We start from the raw sequence: 24,488 nt of genomic DNA on the forward strand, positions 1-24,488 counted from the left end.
AAGTAGCCATATCAGGCCCAGAGAAAACATGTTTTTAAGAAGTTTTTAAGATTACTTGGAGTTGGATATTCCATTATTTTATCATGACATTTATTTCCTCTTACAGATTCCTTTTGCAAAAAACATTTATGGTCTCATAGCTCCCAACTTTGGAGTTGGTTTTGCAATTGGTAAGTTGCATGAAGCTTATGCCTAAATTTAACACTTATTTAACCTCTAGGAGAGATTTACTCTGGTAGAGTAAGTAGACTGTAGTTCTCAGCCTGAATTTCTAGAGGTTCGAGCAGAGGCTGCTGGCAGCTTAGCCCAATGATATCCTGTAGACCATCTCCACAAACACTTTCTTCCACTACGCATCATTTATGTCCTGGAAGCCAGCATTTCTAAATGCCTGATGCTTAGAAGCAGACTGCTGTGCCATTGCTATGCTTGGGCAAACAGGGGACCCCCTCACCTATAGCACATCTCCCAGGACTCCTATCTGAAAACAAACCAAACAAGGCTGGGGGACAAAGTCTGTTTTTTTATAGGGCTCAGTAAGGGAGTGCTGACTGCTGTGCCCAGATTTTCACAGATAGAGGCAATGGGTCTTTGTAACATAGGAAAAATGTCAGGAAAGAACTTGTTAATATTTTGGATGAACAGTGTGTTTTTGTTTCTCATTAATTGAATAATAATTGATCATGATAAAGGCAAATGCCAAATCTGTCACTCCATTGAGGCAGGAATTTAATCTTTGATTGGCACAGCAGAAAGAATAAATGGAGCCCTTCCTGACCCCTGAGGAGTTAGGTCCTCCTGGTTTCTGCATGTCCCATGGCACGTTCACAGCCTCAGTCCCAGTCACCGTTCGACTCTTTGCCTGGCTTCCAGCTCTTATGTTTGGTTCATCCCTTGCTCCCCAGCACCTTGCCCATATCAGGAGATCAGCAAATACTCTTTGAATGAAAGACATTTCTCTCTGTGTGGGCTGTTGCCTGTGGAGGGGAGGGAACTAACATTTCTAATGTTTGAGTCCTCCCCTGGTGTGTTCATGGACACTGGCTCTCCGCAGCCAGTCATCAGCACCTCCATTTTGTAGATGGAGAAACAGTGTTCAGAGAGGTTAGGTCTGACCATGCTCACTCAGCCAGGCATTTGAACCCAGCACTCTGAACACTTGTGCCCTTTATGCTCCCTGTATCTGGCTGTTTAAGAGATCAGAGATTCAAATACTGGTCTTTGTTGTTGGTTTTAGCCAACTACATGAGACTCCCTCTTTGGGTTTTACTTTCCCAAGTAGAGCCAGATGATCTCTCAGGCTCCTTTGTATACTGATATCTTCTGATTTCTCCGTAGCATTTTCCACCATGGTGACTCTGATGGTTTGAGTGTGAGGGCTGGTGTGGATGGGGAAGAGGCTAGGTGAGACCCGTAGGTGTGCCAACTGGCAAGGGACAAGAGGATGAGAAAAATGGCAAATCAGGGAAGCACCAGCAGGAAGTAGGCTCCTAGGGATCCACATAGCTAGTAACCTGCAAGACCACTGGATCTGAAGAACGGCACGGTAGGTCACCAGAGGACTAGACGCTGTCACCCAAAGATGGGCCATTCTGGCAGAGGGGGACAAGGTGAGGTTAAGGCAGGGGGCAGGCAAGTGGAGGCTTAATAAAGGACTCAGACCGTGGTGCTGGATTCCACCCTCAACCTCAGTTACCTTCCACTGTCCTCAGTGAAAGGTTTGCTGTCAAGGGTCCACCATTGCAGGTGGTGATGACAAAGGGGAAGAGCTGGCAGTGTAGTGAGTTTAGAACACTGTCACTCAGCTCATTTTTGCTTTCCATCTGTTTTCTATACACTGTGCTCCCTGACTGTCCACAGGGATGGTGGATTCATCAATGATGCCTATCATGGGCTACCTTGTGGACCTGCGGCACGTGTCCGTCTATGGGAGTGTGTATGCCATTGCAGATGTGGCGTTTTGTATGGGATATGCTATAGGTAAGAACATGGCTCTCAAAAAAGCCTTTTACCTCTGTGCAGGATGGATAATGCCTCCTAAAAATATTGAAGTCTTTGCATTCTCTGTGGACAAGGCATTTGGGGAGAGCTTTATCTAATTCTCTGTTTCCTGAAAGGTCCTTCTGCTGGTGGTGCTATCGCAAAGGCAATTGGCTTTCCATGGCTCATGACAATTATTGGGATCATTGATATTCTTTTTGCTCCCCTCTGCTTTTTCCTTCGAAGTCCACCTGCCAAGGAAGAAAAAATGGTAAGAAAAATTGGGGATTCAATGAAGCCATCTGGGTTATTTCCTCATGGTTCAATTGGAAAATATATTTCTGATCCTTTTGGGCAGAATTCTCCAAACACAGAGTTCCTGTTTCGTTTGTATCCCAAGGGTAGTTACTTGTTTTATTTTTACTACCTTTATAGTTATTTCTTTCAAGTAGTATGTTTTTAAACTTAAAGAATGAAATTATTTTGTACATAGATTAGCGTCAGTACTCTTTTCAACCAAGTATAAGCCTGGCAGCATTCAATTTGATTTTCTGTGGATCTTGCAAATCTTGGACATAATTTCCCAGGGTTCACCATTTGTGGCACTGTTTGCTTTCTCCTCTTTCAGCATTCAGTGACAGTTGGTGTCTTGTTCCTTACTGTATATAGGAATAGAGATGATTTTAGGTATTTTTTTCTTATTGAAAACCATTGTATATGCACCCTGAGGCCCACATGTGAACATGTAGAAGTGTTTAATACGTAATCATCAGAATCGTAGCCACAGGCAAGATACCGAGAATAAATTGTCTTTTTGAACAGATTCCAACTTATTGGTTCTAAATTTGAATTTTGAAGTGTACAGGTCATTTTGCCCTTTGGGTGTTTACTCTACCCAGCAGAGAGAAGCTCAGTGTTTCTGATAATTATTCATACTTGGTAGTAATGTTGCTGATTTTTTTTCAATATCAAATGCTGATATTCATGTAGCTAAGGAGAGGGTCTTGGACAAAGAGTAAATGAATTGAGCATGAGAAGGTGATTTTTTTTTTGATATTTAGTTGTAGGTGGAAACCATACCTTTATTTTTTATTTTTATGTGGTACTGAGGATGGAACCCCGTGGCTCACATGTGCTAGACGAGTACTCTACCACTGAGCCACAACCCAGACTGATTTTTTTTGTTGTTGTTTTTATGAGGCTAGTTTATAATGTTTTCTTGGAAGTATGTTGGAAGTTCTTTCCGAGAGTTGAACTGAATTGGTCTTAGTGCTTTGGCATTTTGTGAACTGCCCTCTGGTGATGGTTTTCTCCAAAAGTGGACTTAAAGACAGACCCTAAAGTTAGGTTATGTGAACTCGATGTTTGGGGCATTTTAAAAATTCATCACTTTGTTCATCAAGTCTTAAAAATATGTCAAGTATTTAACTAGATAACTAAGTTGCTCACGACCCACTGGACTCTGAAAAAAGGAGAGGGAAGGTGCCATGGCCCTTGAGTCCCTTCTCCTTTCTCTCCTCTTACGAGCATGCGTCTCCAGTTCCCCTCTCGTATGGGCCTTGCAGCTTTCCAGCCTGGTTGTGTATATTCCTGCTCCATCTTCATCTGGCTGACCAGAGTGCAGTATCATGTGCAAAACAGGCCAGAACATTCTTAGCACAATAATATATATATATAAATTACCTGAAAATACTTCTGTCACTCAGGAGACTATTTGAAACTCTTTAGATGTCAGAGGCTAGCCTGGGCCTGGCAGCAGCTGAACTGCCCCCGCCCATAGGCCTGTGTGATTCTGTGTCGAGTGGGGAAATGAGAGCTTCTGCCTCACACGGTTGTTTGAAGAGTAAACAAAAGTGTCCCAGCAGAATGCTTGGCTGTGTGACTCAGTGAATGTGTTCCTGTCATCTCCAGCATCACCCTCTTATCCTTCTTGCTTTGTGTACCTCTCCACTTACTCTGTCCACCCAGTGGCACCCGAATATCCTCCCTGCCCCCCTCTGCATCATGACAGCTTCCTTCCTTTTGCTATACAGATCCCAGAACTGCTGGGTAGATGCCTCTCACCAGGGTGGTGGGCCGCAGCTGTGGTGTTATCTGTCTGTGGTCCACAGTATGATGGCTTATCTGAGGGAGTGAAGGAAATGAATGAGGTCAAAGGACAAGTGGGGGATGTGCTTCCTCAGCCAGTTGTCACTGTGTCCTGCAAAATGATGGCAGAAGGCAGGCCTCAGGACCCCTTTTCTTTCTCCATATAAACCAGAGCTTTAGTTCATTAAAAAATGATGGAGGAAGTGGAAGAGACTATCCTGAAAGGGAAAGCAATAAGAATTACAGGTTTCCAGAAAGCCACTCCACTCTCACTGTAAAATGTCACAATCCTCAGTAAGTGCCTAGCTAGATAAACCATTAAAATCTTGAGAAAAATGTGCATCTCACTGCCTATAATTGATGCCCATAATGAAGGATGCCATTTGACTGGCATGGTGGTGACATTTGAGGGTGTTGGCTAGCAGCTGCTGCCTGCTCATTGTGCAAGTAGAGCAGGAAGAAAGTGGGTGGAAGCTGATATAGCACCTAATGACAAGGGGATGTGCGGGTTGGACACTGTGTGCCATGAAGGAGAAAGAATCAATTACCGTGCACTTGAGAAAACTCAGCAGAGACAAGTGCTGGCATTCAGGATCAGCAGTAACCAAAGGCAGCGGGATGCGAGAGCCAGAGGCGGCTTGCACCCTTAGCAGAGTTCTCTCATGAGACAGTGTCCTGATAACAGGGTGTTCAGACTTGACCTCTTTTATATTGAAAGACCTGATGCTACTTTCATAGATCACAACTCACAGAATCATGAATTAGCTTGTAAGCACTTGAGTCTTCCTTCTATTTGGTTTATTGGATTTCTGTTTCTTATAATCAGCGTTAACAATATAGGCAGAGGACAACAAAACAAAACAAAACCCTCACGGATACTTGAGTCCCTCTGTAAATATAAGGAATTTCCATATTGCCATTAGGAAAACTGTCCCAGGGACAAGGCAATTCAGGGCAGCCCTTAACTCTCAAAATACCCAGCTGAATTTTGGTATGGATTTTTCTCTTCCAGGTTGAATAATAATAATTTTTAAAGGCAGGGCAGGGTTCTTAGTTTTGCTCTTGAAGTTCCTAATTGTTGCCAGGGCAGAAGACTCTGTAGTGGGAGAACTGCCAATTGCTTTTACTGGATGGCTCTGATAGTGGTGCCATAGGTCCTCCAACAACCCTGTCTCCTGGATGCCATGGGCTGGGCAGGGATGGGTGGCCAGAGGCTAAAGACCAGATATGCTCTACACATTGCAATCCATTTGTGGAAACCTGTTCCTTTGCAAGGCACTTACACAGTGGGTACAAAACCACTTTTTTTTTTTTTTTCTAGGTACATTAAAAACAGAGAAAAAAGGAAAACTTTTTTTTTTACTAGATCTGGTACCTTTCAAAGTCCCCAAGACTAGGACTTTTTCCTTCTAATGCTTTAACTGTTGTTTCCTTAGCCCAGAATCACATTTCATTTGGTCTGACATGGTTTTACTACCTTAAGATCTGGGTTTTGCTCTGTATCTGACATGAGCTTAGGTGTTGCAGGGGCTACCCTTGGCTCTTACCATTTGGGCTTTGCTCTATCGCAAAACACCAATGCCTCCTATTGATTTTCTCTTCATTTGTGAGGTGACACACCTTTCTCCCCAAAGCAACATACAGAGTGCTGGTTTAAATTGTGGACCTGTGTGGGCTGTGGTGTAGCTCAGTGATAGAGTACTTGCTGAGCATGCATGAGACCGTGGGTTTTAGCCCCAATGACCTCCCCCACCACACACACACAAATTGCCTGCTTGCTCCACAGACCCGCTCCTCATCATGAACTTGACTTAGACCCACTTACACTATTTGTGCCTTGCTTTTCTTTCCTTCCCTCTTCCTTCTTCCCTCCCCTCTCCTTCTCTCCCTTTCTATCAAACCTCAGGTGATCCACCACAGAGCTACATCTCCAGCCCCTCCCTCTTTTTTGTTTCTTTCAGACAGTTAAGTTCCCAAGCTGGCCTTGAACTTGTGGTCCTCCTGCCTCAGCCTCCTGGGTTGCTGAGACAACAGGCGTGTGCCACCACTCCCAGCTTGTGCTTGCTTTTCATGGTGCTTTTGCAGTATTACATGCCATCTGCCTTATTTAATCATATATTACTTTTTTGGAAAAAAAAAGTACAATTTCATAATTACTCTTTCAAGACAGGTTCAGAAGCCAGTGAGCTAGGTTTTAGAAGCTATGAAACAGTATTTCATGGAAGAAACTTCTTTACTGGACTGTGTAGCCAAGTACCATTGGCTGTGTTGATAAATACTGGTCATTTACTTCTGTATAATGCCAAATAATCAGCCTGATAGAACTTTCACCCTGCAGTGCATTTTAAAAAAATGTTTTTTGCAATGCTGGGGATGGAACCCAGGGCCTCCAGCATACTAGGTAAGTGCTCTACCACTGAGCTACATCCCCAGCCCAGCAATGCAGTTTTATAGAGATTTTTTTTTGTGCATTTTAGTTGTACATATGGTGGGATTCATTATGCCATATTCATAAATGCACATAATTTTATTAATCTTGTTCTCTAGTACCTTACCCTTCTTTCTCCTCAGGAATGTAATTTTTTAGTAAGTTCATATTTTGTGCCAGGTCCTAGGTTCAGGGGATCCTTAAGATTACACATTCAGGTGTAATGGTGAGTGAGCCAGAGAGTGGAAGGCAATCAATCATAAGGTAGTGATGGCCATCTTTCCGAAGGAAGTCTTGCTGCCTTTGGGCAAGTGTGGCTCAAGGCCCACTTGGCATTCCTGGCTCTGACTTCCGACTGACTTCTCACATTGCTTCCTCCCCAGATCTTTGATGGTCAGGCGGCTTCCTGCTGCCCTGTTGCTGAATAATGCATGCTTTGCTCATGGCCTCCTCCCCTGCTGTCCAAATCTTTTCATCTTTCAAGGATTTTCTCAACTCCCTTTCTTCCATATAACCTTCTCTGGCACTTGACCCACAGTAAGCACTTGACCTGTGACCCTGGAGGACCTGGCCTTACTTGTGCAGGAAGGTAATTTAGTTGCTGACACTCTAGAAGGTGTCTTGGAAGTTCTTGATGGCTGGATGACTGCTTTGTCATCCAGCTTAGAAAATGCCTTATAACTAGGGGAGTGTTTCTCAAAGCCATCAATAGCACCATCACATGAAAGTAGGGATCTGGAATTTCATTTTTAACCCGCTCCATACCCATTACCCATGCGCCACCTCTCCCACCCCCAAGTGATCCTTAGACACATTTCTTTGAGAATCACTAGTCTGGGCAGATGAGACAGTTAGCTACTAGGGGGTTAAATTAAACCTTTGTGTAACATAGGGAGAATGGTCCTGGTGTATGATGTCTGTTGCCTCAGTTATTTTTAGAAATTGAACTCTTTTTAAAAATACAAGCATCAATTCACTCGGCAAGCAGTATAATCAGAAACAGTTAAGTCCAAAGCTGACAGTGTGAGCTGGCAGCTTGACTCTGAGGTCAAGGAAGTCTTATCTTTATGTGTCACACAGGCAAAATCATTTGAGAATTTCTTGGGAAATGATAAATGGGTTAAGCATTGACTGGACTCTTATCACATCTGCAGGACAAGAGCTGGGGTAATAGCTAACAGACACTGAGATAGGTTGCAACAGGCCAGCATCAGGAACATTCTAATCCATTTAGATTTTCAAACTACACAAAAAGGGTTGAGAAATGGTTCATGCAAAGGGAAGAAAACTGTAGGAGACGTACCTGGGAAGAGAGAGAATCCACTGTAGTTGCATGTGGCGTCCCACCAATGGCCTCGGCGTTTCCAGCTGCCTGGGTGTGTCGCACACCTTTGTCCTGAGGCTGTCGAGGCTCCCTCAACCTGTCACCTTCTGCTATACTGTTGACCTTCACATCTGTGGGTTCTGTGTGTGTGGCTTCAATCAACTGGTTTGAAATATTTGAAAAAACTGCATCTGTACTAATGTATACAAACCTTTTTCATTATTCCCTAAAAATACAGCATAACAAGTCTATACACAGCATCTTCAGTGTGTTAGGTATTATAAGTAAACTAAAGGTGATTTTTGAGTATACAGTATGTGTAGGTTATGTGCAAACAATTACACCACTTTATATAGGGGATTTGAGCATTCACAGATTTGGTGTCCTGGTGTGTGTGTATGTGTGTGGGGGGGTGTCCTAGAATAATCCCCTGAGAATTCAAGGGACAGCTGTGTATCCCTTGGTCCAATAACCACTCTGTGCCTGCTTCCTCAGCCTACCACACAGAGTTATTCTGGAGTTCAGGAATTGCATCTAAAATGCTTAGTATAGTCCCAGCCTGGTAAACACCAGCTGTCACCAGCCTGCATGCTTGGTTCCACACATTTCAGGAGGAAGAACGGCTGTCCGTGCTTAGTGGTTGAGTATGCTTTGAAAACAAGGCATTACTTGTTTTTTTTCAGTCACACTATTTAAAAAGTTTTTAGTAATAATAAGAAGGCGAGACTTTTATGTTCATCAGAGGAGAAACACATTAAAAATAATCATACCAAATGGATGAGGACAGCAAGGATCTGAGGAAGAAGTGGTCTGGACATCACATTAATCTCAGGACAGTGTGTGTATATGGTTGATATCAAAACCACATCTATGAATGGAAATAATGGAGTGAGTGGGTTGTAGTCCAGACTTCCAGAGGTTTCTAAGAAGTGTGAGCTCCCCTCAAGAAGCATTATAAAATGTGCTGTCACAATAGTTGGACTGGGTGATCCCCAGAGTCCCCACTTTCATTTCCCAGAACCTAGGTATAACTCTCCTTAAACTTAACCTCTTATTGCACAGCATCTAAATTCCCAGAAATGACTTTTCCCTGAAAAGGTAAATGAAAACTTGGCAACGACCATTTCTGCTATCTCCTACCACTGGGAATTTCCACACAGCAGAGAATTCCAAGTCTTTTAGGCCAGGTACCTGGCAATTGTGCCAAAATGACTGGGTAATAACAGATAGTACAGCACTTTCAAACTAATCCCTAAACAGTAATTCCATCTGATCTTTACCTAACAGGAAGTTAATGTACCTGCACTGTGCTCTTTTTTAGGCTATTCTCATGGATCACAACTGCCCCATTAAAACAAAAATGTACACTCAGAATAATATCCAGTCATATCCGATAGGTGATGATGAAGAATCAGAAAGTGACTGAGACCCTCAAAAATCATCGGTGTTTAATTGTATACAAGTGTTTCCAGTGAAATGACTCATCCGGAGCTGTCTTAGTCATACCATCCATCCCTGGCGAAAGAGTAAAACAACCAAAGGTTATTATTTCTTTTCTGTGGTTATGATTGACTGCCAACAGCCTTATAAAGAAAAAGAAGCTTTTCTAGGGGTTTGTATAAATAGTGTTGAAAACTTTATTTTATGTATTTGATTTTATTAAATATTATACAATATATTTTGACGAAATAGGTATATTGTAAATCTATAAATATTTGAATCCAAATCAAATATAATTTTTTAACTTACATTCATGAACACTTGGACAAAAATATCTTATATTTTTTCTGAATATTGGTAATGAGTGTTTAAAGCACACATTGACTCTTCCAACAATGAGAAATTAGAAGGAAGTCTGAAAACAATCACATAAGACGGCATGTTATGTAGCAACACTGAGAGTATTATTTAACTTGTAATTACTATCAGTATATTTATGAGTTAAAAGCTAGTTTTCTCAAGTGCAGAGGACAAGAACTCAAGTCAGTATCTTTTGGATTTATCTGTAAATCTTTCGCCGGCATTAGTTTTCTACGTAATCACCTACTTGGAAAGGGATGGTTGTAAATTATGTTTACATGTCCTGTGGTTGGCAGCAAACATTAAAGCCAACATGGGAAAATAGTAAATGTTCTGAAAGCAGAGAAAAGCACCGAAATGTCAAGTTATGAAGCAAAGCTTTCCTTGTAAGATGTGTAGTTCTTCTTATTGGGTGAGAATGGGGAGTACAGGCACCTTACACTGTTAAGGTTGTGTAAGCAAGGTAAGGTTTGTCAACATCTAGTTCAAAATTTTTGGAAAAAATAAAACAAGGCTAATTGTTGCTATAAATTGAAAACTCAGACTGTAATATCTTCAGCCGGTCTGTAGGTCATCCAAGTGTTTTTTTTTTTTTAGGGATCTATTAATTTTTGGTTGTCCAAAACTATTATTTTTTGACTCCCCAAAGTTGTTCACATAATGTGGAAACAAATTTTAAACAAAAATGGAATTAAATTGTTTATGTATTTAATCCCACATTAGAAAATCAGATAAAATTCATAAGGTGGTCAGGACACATCTCCTTTCCCAGGCAGAAAAGAAAAACCAAACATAAAAATGTGTGTGTTACCATATCATCTGTGTGCTGGGTAATAAACATTTTCTAAGCATGATAACATTGATATATCTTTTTAGTGTACCAGCAAATACTGTTAGTGAATATTGTTGTTTACATTGTTTCATATGAGGTATGACTGGAATGTGAAGATAGTGTGGAATATATCCCAAATAATACTAATTCTACAATTCTGTAACCATAAATTACTTCATGTCAGTTTGGTTCAGTAAACTGTGTGTTAACTTGGACATCAAGGAGCAAAGATCTTTAGAACAGAGACTTCTCAACCTTATTGACTACTACATATTCTCTAGGAAAGTGGCTAGTACTTCTTTTGCTTTCTAAAGCTCTTCCATGGGGATTAGATGATTTGATAATTGGTTTCCAAGGGCAGTGTGTTTGAGAAAAACAAGCTTCCTACTCAGTAGTGTGGACTATTACACAAGTCAGCTACTTTGGAAGACGGCTCTGGAGGAATTCTTACATGGCCAAAACAAAACAGCAGGATTGTTTTCACTTGTACAGAATAGCCTTTAAAAAAATATACTAGGAGCTGAGGATGTGGTTCAGCGGTAGCGAGCCTGCCTGACACTTGAGGCCCTGGGTTCAATCCCCAGCATTGCAAAACCAAAACAAACAAAAAAGAACCAGTGTGCTGCAAATTGCTTCTTAGAGGGACTTGTGGTTCTCCCTGCCCCAATACTCTATAATTTATTCCTATTTTACTTTTGCCTCTAAGGATTCAGCTTCTGTTAAGGCATGCTTGCTATTGATCCCTAGGAAAAAGATAAAACAGATGGATTTTTGAGAACTGTTTGGGGAGCAAAAGAAATGTATGTATTTAAGGAGAAAAATGATAAGGTATTTTATATGACTAATATTCTGGATTAACAAGACTGTGAAAACGGGTGATGTTGTATCATGTATATCAGAACAAAGAACATACAGCTCTCTGAACATTTATTTTTTTGAAGAAATGGCTTTTATGTTTGTACTTGGTAATACAGACACAAAAACCTTAATGAGGTAGTAATGAATACTCATCTTTCTTTTGACTGCTATTGTGTATCTGTCCTAATCATGTTTTAGCTAGCCTATTTAATAAACCTGATCACACTATACTGTGCCTGTTTGTACTCTTTCATAAACCAAATATTGTTGGAATAAAATATATTAGGTATCATTTTGATTATGGATGTTTAATTAAAAACTCTTCTATGCTTGCAGGCTTAATTAAAAGTCACTCCAGGTTAGTGTGTACTTTTTAGCTTCCCACATTTGTTTTAAATAAAAATATGTAACTAGGCACATTATGTCAATGTGGAAAATAGTTATCCCCAAACTTCTACTCTTGCATTACTATTCTGATTGCTGTGAACAAGTTAACTGTACCTGATAAAAAGAACTATAATATCCAGCCATTTGGCATAATGTACGCAGGCCCCTGGGTCCTGGAAGTTTTGTAAAACCCTTGAAATCAGGGGCATTCTGAATGGGGTGAACATGATCCAGCTTCCAGGGCTGAGGGTCCACAGTTTTAACCAGACCTTAAAGGGTATCCGGGACTCAAAAAGGATGAGGGGAATCTCCCACTCTTTTGGGGTACACTATTATCTCAATTTAGAAACAAAGACAACATTTTAAAAAAGATTTAAAGTGATTTTAAATTTATTCACTTTTAGAGGACTTGAGAATCTTATTCATTATCCTACTACTAGAGCCAAATGTTTTCAAATTGCCTTTTAAAAATCTAGATACATTTAAATTTAGAACTTGGTAGTACCCTCAAAGTTTTTATACTGCTTTCTTCCCTCAGAATCACAAAATATCCACATAATAAATATTTCAACCAGTTCTGATATTGAAGAATGTTTCCTGATATTAAGAAATGTAGCATATATTTTATAATTGCAAAATAATGCCAAAATGTTGCTCATTTTCTCTAACCCATTCATGTAAATACCAATATGGAAAATATACACTCTAGTAGTCTAATTATTACTATATAGCAGAAGCAAATCCATAACTATGATATTTCACAAGTTAAGAAAACAACAATTAAAAAATTGTTTTTGCAATTTCATTTTGTAAAAGTGGACTTCAGTAGCTTATCTGCATGGCCAAATTATACCAGGCAATAATTCCACATAGATGCAGCAATCACTTTTTTTTTTTTTTGGATGGCATCAAATGAAGATATTCTTTTTTTCTGTGGTAGTCTTTATTTATTTATTATTTTTAGCTATTGATAACATAGCATGGCAGCAAGATTACATCAGTAATGTAATATAATACAATTTTTTCACTGAAGCCTTATACCTTACTATACTCTAGGCTGTCTGGAGTGTTCCCCCCTTGCACTAAAGTACAACTGAGATGCCTCTACTGCTTCTTCCAGCAGATAGAAAAATATTGCACTACATTCAAGGTATATTTTACAAATGCCATTAGCAGCATTACTGAGCTTTCCATAATTGTGGTTTCAAAGAGTTAAATACTTTAAAACATGAGTAGATTCTTATGAAATCAAAGTTTTGCATTATCTCCATTGCTCTTTCAAATGCAACAGCTTCAGGGGCATGTTTAGATGTCACTAAAACTCCCATGGTTTAATCTATAAACACCAACCACTTAGATACTCCGCCTTCCTGGTTAGCAATGGTAAGTTATTTTACAATAGGAAACATGGTTATACATTGGGCAGACAGGTTCACGCATATGTTGTGGGACACTTTAGCTTTCAAGGGATTTGGTGTGGAAAGTCTGCTGTAGCAGTGTTCTTTTAAAATTCGAGCATGCGTAAACAATGAGAAAGGGGGTTCACATACATTCTTGTTATAAACCTGGCCAAGAAAGATATTTAGTGTCTTAATATTTTCCTTAGTAGTCTACTGATTTTAAAAGTGGAATGACTTTTCTACCCTCAAAAATGTTTTTCTCATATAAATAATATCTTCTATCTGTATAGCTTTTTGCTGTTCAAAGTGCTTTTGTAGTTATGCTACTATTTTCCTCACAACAACCCTGTGAGGTAGTTATTAGAGTAAGTAGTATTATCCTAGCTTTACAGATGGGAAACGGCTGCACTGAGCCCTTCTGTGACTTGCTTATGGCTGACAGCTCATTAAGGGAAGACCTTGAACTTAAACTCTTATATAGAGTCCTGGGTCACAATCCTTACTGTGCCTTTCTTTGCCCACCATGAAAGCTGTTTCATCTTGTTTTAAAGTCGTGTTGATTATGTATCAACTTATCAGACTAGTTACCTATAAAAGGGGAAAAATATATATATTTATTTTGTAGGCATATAATAGGCCCAAACTATTAAGGTATACAAACAGAGGTCAAGTTTACACATTTTCCCTCAGATGTGTTACTGGCATCAATAAGTGGACCAGTATCAGAGAAGATCTTCATTTTCAGAGAACTGGTTCCAATTCCTATGTATATGGTCTATTTTTTTTTTCTTTCTAAAAAAAAGAATGACAGTCTGCACTACAGAAATATTCAGAATGATCACTATTCCTTTAAGCCTGTAAAATAGATGAAGCAATAAATACACTTTGCATAACTCCTCTCCTTCACAATATATACTCCTACATGAGAATGTTTTTAAAACAAAACCAATTATCAATAGTCATTTAACAACAGTCCTCTGAAACTTTAAATATCCTTGTACATGCTTTATTTCCTATGGGAGAACTGAAGATAAAAAAAAAAAAAAAACCATCATGAATGCTTAGGACTTCCATTTAAAAGGAAAGAATTGAAATTTTGAAAAATATTGAAAAAATATTTCAAAACCCTACTGGCTACTAATTTTCAGTAATCTTGTTATCTTCTACAAAATTCTTGACCAACTGTATTCTATTATTCCCTATTTTGTTTATCAATGCAAGCCCTTCAGATTCATCACTAGGTATCTACTATACTTCAGCTGCACACAAGCTTTAGACAAAAATCTCAGAAGCATAGATAGCAAGCAATATATGTAAAAAATAATTTTACTAAATCAGCATAATAGACTAAAACTGCAGCATCTGCTTCCATGTTATATTTGGCAAAAACAAAAGAAAAAGCCCCCCAAAGCCCCAAAGTAACAAAAATCTCAAGCAAGTAGAAATGACAAACTTCAAAACAAAAAACAAAACAAAAAGATTCAAAACCTGTTCCCTCAAAGATTGCTGTTGTCAATTTGGGCATGCAGCAAAACTGTTCTTATAACCGTGATGGAAATGAAAATATTACGAGTCTGGACAATATCCTATTTAACACTAATTCAAAAACTAAGTTGAAGGAAAAATAACACAGTGAGACACCACACATACATAAATGTGACAAATTAGCTTACATAATTAGAAAAAGTTAAAAATAAATTAGTAAAAATAAATTCCCAGTATAAACCCCAAAAAAGCATAGCTATAAATGCAACCCAAAACAACCAATTAATGAGCTGGTCATATTTTTACTGGAAAACAAACTCATTCCTGTTCTTTCTTATACAAGTAAATAACTGGAGCAGCAGGCTGAGGTGCATTATAAGAGAACTGAAACATGGCTGTATCCATGGTACTTTAGATGCATCTTTTCCCCAATCATTTGAAAGCTGACACAGCCTGTTGGTTACACAGACTCGGATGGACCAAATAGGTCATCTGAGATACTGCTGAATGGCTGCGAGTCTATCAGTTGGCTTATTTCACTATCAAGGTCTTCTTCTGTATCTTCTGTGTACTTGCTTATTTTTTTGGAGTGCTGGTCTAATGATAGACTTTCTAAAGTTTCAATATCTTCAATGCCTGCCCTATAGTGGATCATAAGAAGTGTGAGAGCTTGTAGTCTTTCACCCGATTTAGCCAAAGCAGCTGAAAGAACTGATTTTTTCCTTGTATCAGTTGTCTCTTTTTCTTCTCTAACAAGGGAATTATTGTGTTCCAACTCCTGATCAATCTCATTCTGTAGTTTATCCAGCATAAACTCCAGCTTCTGGATTCTCTCCTCTGTAGGCAAGCCCCTGTACAGATCACGGCCGATTTCTTTAACTGCAATAAAAACACTGTCATCCAGCCCACCTTCTTTTCTCACTAACTTTATTCCTGTGCTGCTTCCTCGTTTGGAAGGACTGTTTGGACCACAGACCTCTGTGTCACTGCCTTCATTGTCTGATGTGTTGGGTGTGTGTTTTGGTGAAGGTTCTACAAGATCGGTTCCTGGTTCAGAAAGGCGAGTTTTAGAGACTTGACGTAAATTTAGCAAACGAGAGCTTGTATTAATAATGTGCCTTGTCAAACCTGTCGTTTTATTAACTGACTTGTTAGCTTCGGCATCAACACGAGGAGCCAGGCCCAAGAGGGGTTCCTGTCCTTCTAGCCTAAGGTTTTTCAGGGTTCGGTCTATTCGTCTCTCAGTTGCTCCACAAAGAGGAGTCTCAGCTAGACACTTTTCTTGACATTTTTTATGGCAAACATAAGCACAGAACATACACTGGGAAGCTGCTTTTGTCCAAACTTTTTTTTTACAGTAATCACACCAAGTTGGGTTTTGGAACTGAGTATCCTGGAAACTATGTTTACTTTCTGATGAACCCATCTGTCCAACAAAGTGCTCCTCTTTAGGCAGGATAGAAACTTCTTCAACCAAATGGAGTTCTTTTTCTTTCTCTAAATTAGTAACTACATGGTGGTCTGGTTCTCCTTCCTTCAAATATTTGAAGTGAATAGTAATGTCACCATAGCAAAATTTGTCATTGAAGCCCTTTTGCATACTCAGATTCCTTAAAGCAGTTCTAGTGACCATGGCCTTAGGTGCAGGAGCTTCCAGTCTGAATTTTGAAAGGTATTCCATGTTTGATGTAGCTAAGCATCCTAAAGCCACCTCTTCAAGTTTTAAGCTAATGTGCCCCAAACAGATGAGACCTCCCAACTTGAAAGGATCCCTGCACCACAGTGCAACATTCAGGTATCTGTGGCAGGCTTCTATATCAAACAAACAGGATGCTCTGGTTTTTGTCCACTTTCCTAGCTTATTCCGATAAAGAATTTCTGATGACTCCCACATTTGATGGTCATCCGAACTGTCTTTAGTAGGGCAAGAACCTTCTGAAGTAAAATCTTTAGTCATTTCTTGCTTTGCTATAAACTGCTTAGATGTAGTCACATCTTCTATGTGATCCACATTTTTTGCTTGCTTCTCAGATTTATCTGCAGGAGGAGGAGGAAGAAGCACCTTCTCTGGCTTTTCAACAAGAATGTCTGGTTCAGCCTGATTTGGGGTGTCAGCAGAAGGCAAAGGAACTTTTAATTGTGGTCGTGGTGGCACAGGTGGTTTGAAAGTGGATCCTTGGGTGGGTTTTGACACTTGTGCTGGGTCTAGTACCTCAGAAGTTTTTAGGGCTGGCGGTTTATTTCCTTCTTTGGCTGGAATTTTTGGTGGTAGTGGGTGACTTCCTGTAACTAATTTACGGTTTAAAACTGGGGATATAGCGCCAAGAGGTTTAATAGAAAGTGTTGTTGGAGTACGTTTGGGACTATGACTTAATGACTGTGCCTCATCTTTGAACTCGTTTTGTACTCTGACATCACTTGCCAAATCTTCAAATTCAGAATCAAGGTCTCTATTTTCAGCATCCACTGCAAGTCCTGCAGCTTCCTCTTCATAACTTGGTTGGCATGAGCTTGACAAAAAGTTTTCTTCCAACTGGCCAAAATTATCTTGCAGAACAGTACCTTGATTGCTCTGGCCAACAGGCCTTTCATAGTACACCAAGACTCGGTCACCAGCCTGCTTGATAAGCTTCAACACCTGTAGTGTCGATGTAATTTTTACACCTGGTTGAAGATTTAAAAGGGAAAACATGTAAATTACTGCAATAAAAACTGCCTAATTTTTAAAATATAATTGCTATTACCTCAAAATTATTTAACCAAAAAACAACACAAATGTATGATATTGTCTGTAGAGGTAAATGTTTAAATTCCTGGCACTGAATTTCAAGTGAAATTTGTCATATTTATACATGCACTTGATCAATCTCTTCCCCCTGTACCTTTCTTTTACTTCTTTTCCTCCTTCTGCCCATCCATTTGCTCTACTCTAACGATCTCCCTTCTATTATTATTAATAAAAGTGGAATTCATTGTGAAAAAAATTATTTACCTTATGGAAGAATAATAGGGAAACCTAAGGATATTTGACTTTTGACTCTTGTACTGAATCTTAGCTGAATGTGTGGATATTCTGGAAATTTACCTTGTCAGCCTGGTTATTAACTGCTAATTGCTTCCCATTCTTTCCTAGGTTAAATGACATTACTTCTGAGTTTGAAATGAGAAAGTGAGCAGACAGAGACCTATTTAAATGGGCTTTGTTATTGGTTAAACCAGACTTAGAATGATGAGAAGCTATGATTCCACTGAAAGAAATTCCAAAATATTCCCCAGAGATTGCAAGCTATGTGCCAAATGACTTAAATCAAGAGACCAATGCTTAAAATAAGTGTAGCAAAATACTATAAGATGGACAATGGACTCAGATTCTTTCTATTAGCTACAGCCACACAACTCATTTGTTTCAGGATGTGAAAAAACAAGGGATAAATTGCTTAAAGTTAAACAAATTGGTTACTATCTAAATCTGGAATATCTATCTTAAATTTTATTATTTTCTAATTTTGATACCAACAGAGTTTAACACTCAAAAGACACAAATGGATACAGAGTGAAAAACTCTTCACCTTTACCTTCTAGCTATTCTGTCCCTTCCATAAGGTACCCAATGTGTTAAACATACTCTAGAAGTATTGTCATTTGAAGATGTGACTTGTTTCCTGCAAGTCTTCTCAACTTCCTCAGATAGTACTTATTTCTTACGTAGAGTTTGGAGAAAAAGTCCTTGTTTTCCAAAGGTCTCCAGGCCATCCTCAATAAATCAAAGTTAACACCAGCCCCTTCTAATACCTTGATCTCAAGAGTTCCTCAACTGTGTGATCTACTTCAGTGCCTGGAAAGATCATGCTGTAGGCTGCTCATCAAGTTTAACTTTCCCATATCAAAGATCTCTCATTCTAAATTAATTTCTGACCACATCTCCAATTTTTCATCTATTACAATACTGTCTGCTGACTCTGCTTTTAGGTAGTTTACTGGCCCAACCATTCCTTCTTTCTTTGCATGGTCCCACTGGTCTTCTGATATCACATGCTTTGCTATCCAACTTAAGTGTCAAGATTACAAAATAATGTTCTCACAAATATTTGTGATTCTCTTGTTCTAGCCCTTTCCTCTTCTAGGTTTTTTTTTTTTTTTTTTTTTAAATAATTAATCCTCAGATTTGCTAGCCCTCCACCCCCTTTTCCTGCTTTTCAGCTTTCCATCTGGATCTAGAATTGAGTCATGCTATCCATCCTCGGCAAGGTGTTCAGTGCTGCTTAGCATTTAGATTGCTCTCTAATAAAACAATTAAGATTCCAAATCAACAGTTTTAAACCTTTCCTGTTCCCTGAAGCTCAACCCTCCCTACTCTTTCTCTGCAGATAGATGTCATCTATCTTACTAACCAAAAAGCACCACATGAAGTTACCTGAACTCCCTGCCAGTAACTATTTTATTTCAGAGGAGGAAGTATCCCTTTTTTATATTTTTGATCCTGCCCTCCTGTCTCCTTCAGGATTTTGCTTTATCAGTTATTCTCTATTCCCCCCACCCTTTGGGTACTAGGATTGAACTCAGGGGCACTCAACCACTGAGCCACATCCCCAGCCCTATTTTGTATTTTATTTATAGACAGGGTATCACCGAGTTGCTTAGTGCCTCACTTTTGCTGAGGCTAGCTTTGAACTCTGGATCCTCCTACCTCAGCCTTCTGAGCTCCTCCAATTACAGGTGTGCATCCACACTCAGCCTCACTTATTTTTTCTTACTTCTTTTTTCTTTAGAACTTTTCTTGTCCTTAGCTTTCAAGATACTGTACTAAACTGGTTCTCATCATCTCTCCTCTGGTTTCTTTTCTGTATATACACTTGACCTTTACACGTAGTCACTACGAAGGTTTGTCTGTCATTAGTTCTCAGCCTTTTTTTTGCTTTCTTCCTGGTACAAAGGTCCCCTCTAATAGTTCACAAACTAGCATATTTGTTTTTGGTTGGTTTCTCCTTTTATTCACTACTGCCCAACTTCCAGACAAAACCATCTGGATACTTCTTTGGCACTACATTTTTGGCACAGTTAAAATCCTTCTGTGACTCTCTGATCCTCTTATCCTGACTATTATGAATCAACCTGCCACCTCCCAGTTAGCTCAATTTGAATCCTGGAAGTAGCAGACTCCCTAGATCCATTCATCTGTCAATTCTAATTCAGAGTTCAGGTCCATTTGCTTTCAGTGTTTGGATACTCCTGATCACTGCCCTCAACTACGGAAATAAACAGTCTTCAACTACAACCTCTCACTCAGACCTTTGCTACTTTAATCACCAAGTATATTGCTGCCAGATTTTCCTAAAGTTACAGCTCAAAAGCCTTTGGCCAAAAAACTCACATTGAAATCCAGAGCTTTCTAATGTGGTTCTTCATGATTCACCTAGCTTTAACTTCTAATGCTTCTCTCTAAGTACACTATGTCACAGGAACACCTCAGTTTGACATATACATAAATGAAAAATAAATCCATCCAGTGATCTTTAGCAGGAAAAAACTTCAACTCAACCTAAATCCATTTATTTGTGACTCAAAAAATCTGTCCTTGTCTCATCTCTTTTCTAATCATCAGGTGCTTGTGGAGATGGCTACTGTACCTCTCTCTCCAGGCTAGATCATTCAGGTTTGGATTTTTCTTTTGGAATACTTAAAACATCCTTGAAAGCTATAAAACCAGTAAAATGGACTATTAATGAATTTAGCTATAACATTTTGCCAATCTTATTTCAACTTTCACCAATACCCTGATACTAAGTACCTTAAAACTTTTATATATCCATATAAGTGAATCAATTACAAATATACGAAAAATAGCTGTTGACATGGGGTAAAGTTTGTGACATATTTAAAAAAAAAAAAAAAAAAGCCTACTACCAAAAATACACTGTAGGCTTTTAATTTGCTTCCTAGAACTGGGGCAGAGGATGTACTTAAGGGAGAAAAAAAAAAAAAAGCCAGGAAAGAGATGTAAAGTTTTTCTGTTATGCTTTAAACCTTTTGTCAATGATTGTTTATTGCATCTGTCTAATCAATAAAAGTTATATTTTTATAAATGTTAGATTTGAAGGAACAATTTTTACTTTTATTCTCTGTATACGTTTGTATTGGTTGAATTTATTTGTCATTTATTTTGAATTACAGATATTCACTACTTCTGTCATTTAAAATGAAACCCTAAAAGAGACATAAAAAAGTAAAAAAAAAAAATTTCACCCAATATATAAAACCAAAACAGGGTATGTGTGAACATAAAAAAATTATATTGAATTGTGAGTTTAGCAGAGTTTTTTAGACAGCTGACATAATGAACGGAGGGCTATTTTATGACTTTCCTAGTGTCTTCCTAGTGTTTATGGACCAGTAGCACTGGCATCATCTGGGAAGTTGTTAGAAACAGAATTCTGGGCCCTTCCTCAGGTCTACCAAATACATATTTGAACATGTCTACATGACAGGAATACACATGGAAGTGTGACAAGTGCTGCTTAGGCTATGATCAGAGCATGTGACAATGCTAACTTAGTTGGGTTTCATTATTTTCTTGTCATGATGAAACTGAACCAAAGACAGGTTTTTAGTTTTTTGAACTAGAAATTGATTCCAGGGGCACTTTACCACTGAGTTACATTCCCAAGTCCTTTTTATTTTGAAGCTGGGTCTCTCAAAGTTGCTGAGGTTGACCTTGAACTTGTAATCCTCCTGCCTTAGCCTCTAGTCTCTGGGATTACAGGTGTCTTTGGTCACCCTACCAAAGACAGTTTTTCGACATGTAACCAAGGATAATTGCTCTTTGCTTTGAGAACTGCTGTATCTTATTTAGTGTCTTAGCTGTGAAAGAACATACCACAATGCCCTTAAAGGACCAAATGTGACCAAGCATGTGTTCAAGAAATCTCTTACAAGCCATAACAGCCAGGTACCACAAGGTTAGAAAAGGGTTCGACTTTCCCCTCTGGCTGTGCTGTGCTTAGACATATATATACAAGAAAGTAATCCTATTAATAGGGAGTTTTTGTTGCTGTTATTAATAATCTGGTTGATAAAAAGGTATGCAGTAAGCAGGTGATGTATTTTTCCACCAGTGATTTAGGCTGAACTCTAAATAACAGCCTCCTAACAAACAGCTGGCTTTTCAAACAATATGGGGCCTTAGGACAGTGCAGATATATCCTCTTGGACAATGAATAATATTTCTTCTCCTCTTCATTTTCTAATTGTATGGGATGGGGGCAATAGTGCTAGTACTCATAGTAGTAATGGTGGTAATTATGAAAAAAGATAACTTATTGACTTACCCTAAAAAACAAGAGAAGTAGAGGATAGGAAGAGAAGGAAAATTAGAGAAGTTACATAAAAGTGGTCTAAAAATGAAGTTAATGATTTATATGTTAGGACTAAAATAGCATATGTTTTAAATGCATTTGTAAAGTATCCTTCCAACTAGCATTTAAAATAGTTTATTTCTTTCCATAATAAAATTAACAAGTGCTTATTATAGAAGTAAGGAAGAAGACAGACAAGAAAAACTCCACATCTACTTTCTAGTTTCTCTGTAAATATTAAATATTTATTTACATTAGCATCATTACCTCCAATAGCAATGAGTCGATCTCCCCGCTGAAGATCTGCAATTGCAGCAGGTGAGTTTGGGGCCACAGTTTCAATTATGACATGCCCAGCATATCCATCAGTTGACTGAACAAGACGAAGTGTAAGTCCAACGCTTTGTAAATTCCCTTTTATTAATTCAACCTTTGATAAAGCATGAAAAAGTAAAAATAGGTTCAATGGATTCACAGTAGTAGAGTGAGATAACAGTAACACACTGAGATCACCACAGATGACTGTGACTTCTGCACAATGGTAAGCATAATTACAGTCAAAGGAGGGATAAAAATCATTATTGAAACAATGTAAGTTAAAATATTCTCAGATCATACACTTAAGTTATTGAAAAAAATCAAGCACTTTGTCTTCCATGTGTTTTATTAAGGATTCATGCTTACTCTAGAAAATGTGGAAGTGGAAAGGCAAAATAAAAGAAAACCACTCCAAATCATACCATCTAGAAATACTGTTAATATTTTGTATTTTCTAACATGTATTTAATAGAAAATTGAGAAATGCCTCAAAACTGAGGCATTGTGAATATAAATAGACACCCTATTAATATAATGATATATTTTGAGTAAAATTCTAAATCTTGCTTTTTTCAAATATAATGGTAATAATTAAATGGGAACCACCCCCCCGCAACGTGTCTATACTGAATATGTACAGACGATTTTATTGTCATTACTTGAACTACAGTATGACAACTATTTACACAGAATTTACATTAGATAAGTAATCAAGAGATGATTTAAAGCATATGGGAGAATATGCATAGGTTATATGTAAATACTCTGCTATTTTATATAATGGACTTGAACATCTGCTGATTTTGGTGTCACAAGGTAAGAAGTTGGGGATGGAGATACCAAGGGTGGACTGTGTAGTTTGAGTTTTCTTTTTTGGGAGGGAAGGCAAAGGAAGAGTTTACATTTACAACTTATTAAGTTATTTTATTAATGAGATGCTGTGTTCTACTTCATCAGGATGAATTTGTTTTCTAAACAAATCAGTCACCTAATTTATCAGGAATACATATTCCAGATTAATATCATCTGTGAATGAAGAAGAAAAGCATGCCATTCAAATCACCAATTAAAAAAAAAAAAAAAGGACTCCACAACCCTCCAGATGTCAAGAATTCAACTGGTGTTTATGGTGCTCAGTTAGAAATCAGTCTAATTATATCATCCTCCAGCTGACATTTCTTAGTCCTGTTCTTTAAGGGTATGTCATGAGGAACTTTGTCAAATACCTTAATATCCAAACATATCATTGTCTGTGGCTTTAATATATAAATCACACTTAGCTAAAATGCAGTTTCTCTAAATAATGATGTTGGCTGGAACCCTTATTAGAAGTTGTTCTTTAATTTGAGTGCTAATAGGGTTTAAAAAGTTTCTTTTCTTTTTTTTTTCATTTGAGGAAAATCTTAATTATATTATGTTGGTGGGAGAGGAAATTTGGTCAAAGTTTGAATTACATAGAGGTTTATAAAACACGAAGATAACCCATATAAAAAACATAATTTATATCAAACCTCCCCAAACATCCATCACTGAATTCCTGCCTTATGATCTAGTAAATAAATCATCTTATAAAATATTTTTCAGTTAATAAAGCTCTAGGAACACATCCTTGCAAATCTAGGAACACACACACACACACACACACATTAATAGACAAAATGCCAATTAGGAAATTTAGAATGTAAAATCTCTAGTTACATTCAGAAACTTACTAAGAGTAGCAAATAAGAAGTTAATTTGTATGAGTCTGAATACTGGATATTTAAAAAATTAACAACTGGGTTTAGAATGTGTTTTCTATGACTCTTTGCTCTTCAAAGTAGAATAGAAGCTGGGAGGAATGGGTTTGAGAAATGAATTGAATCTAGTAAAAGTATCAGAATAATTTAGCTTCTTTATTTTCTGCCTATAAATCATGTTCTTTTTCATTTCAAATGATAGTTGAAGTAAACATTCCAGATGGAGAAAGAGATTAATGAGGGGAAATATTAACTTATTCCCTCTTTCCCCAATTAAGTTTGGACAGTGTCTCAAAAGTGACTCAAGAGTATAAAAATATCTTTTAATTAAAAATCTGATAGAATGATGCACTTCAAAATGAGTATAAATGGAAATACTGTATTTTATCATAAAATTTAAGATGAACTTTAGAAGACCATTCAAACGATACGTAGCTTTTAGAACAAAATTGACATCTCCATGGAGTTAAGACTATTCTTTTTAAGCAAGAATAGTG

The 24,488-nt window shown here is 38.1% G+C and overlaps 2 protein-coding genes across 2 annotated transcripts in view; one reads left to right on the forward strand and one right to left on the reverse strand.

The window, feature by feature from the left end:
* The window catches only part of Slc18a2 (solute carrier family 18 member A2), a 36,272-nt gene extending 24,734 nt beyond the window's left edge, over positions 1–11,538 (forward strand). The window contains exons 12-15 of the mRNA XM_046450026.2: positions 107–170; positions 1,861–1,980; positions 2,118–2,251; positions 9,142–11,538. Coding sequence (XP_046305982.1) covers positions 107–170; positions 1,861–1,980; positions 2,118–2,251; positions 9,142–9,246 — 423 coding nt within the window. The 3' untranslated portion in view covers positions 9,247–11,538. The remainder of the gene's footprint in view (positions 1–106; positions 171–1,860; positions 1,981–2,117; positions 2,252–9,141) is intronic.
* Positions 11,539–12,069: 531 nt separating this feature from the next.
* Pdzd8 (PDZ domain containing 8) overlaps positions 12,070–24,488 on the reverse strand; it is a 77,209-nt gene continuing 64,790 nt past the window's right edge. Inside the window, exons 4-5 of the mRNA XM_046450025.2 lie at positions 22,202–22,364; positions 12,070–17,246 (exon numbers count right to left, since the gene is read on the reverse strand). Of these exons, the coding sequence (XP_046305981.1) occupies positions 15,043–17,246; positions 22,202–22,364 (2,367 nt within the window). The 3' untranslated portion in view covers positions 12,070–15,042. The remainder of the gene's footprint in view (positions 17,247–22,201; positions 22,365–24,488) is intronic.

This window comes from Marmota monax, unplaced genomic scaffold (genome assembly GCF_021218885.2).
Source record: "Marmota monax isolate L192 unplaced genomic scaffold, Marmota_monax_Labrador192_F-V1.1 WCK01_AAM20220418_F8-fsc00004, whole genome shotgun sequence".
NCBI lineage: Eukaryota > Metazoa > Chordata > Mammalia > Rodentia > Sciuridae > Marmota > Marmota monax.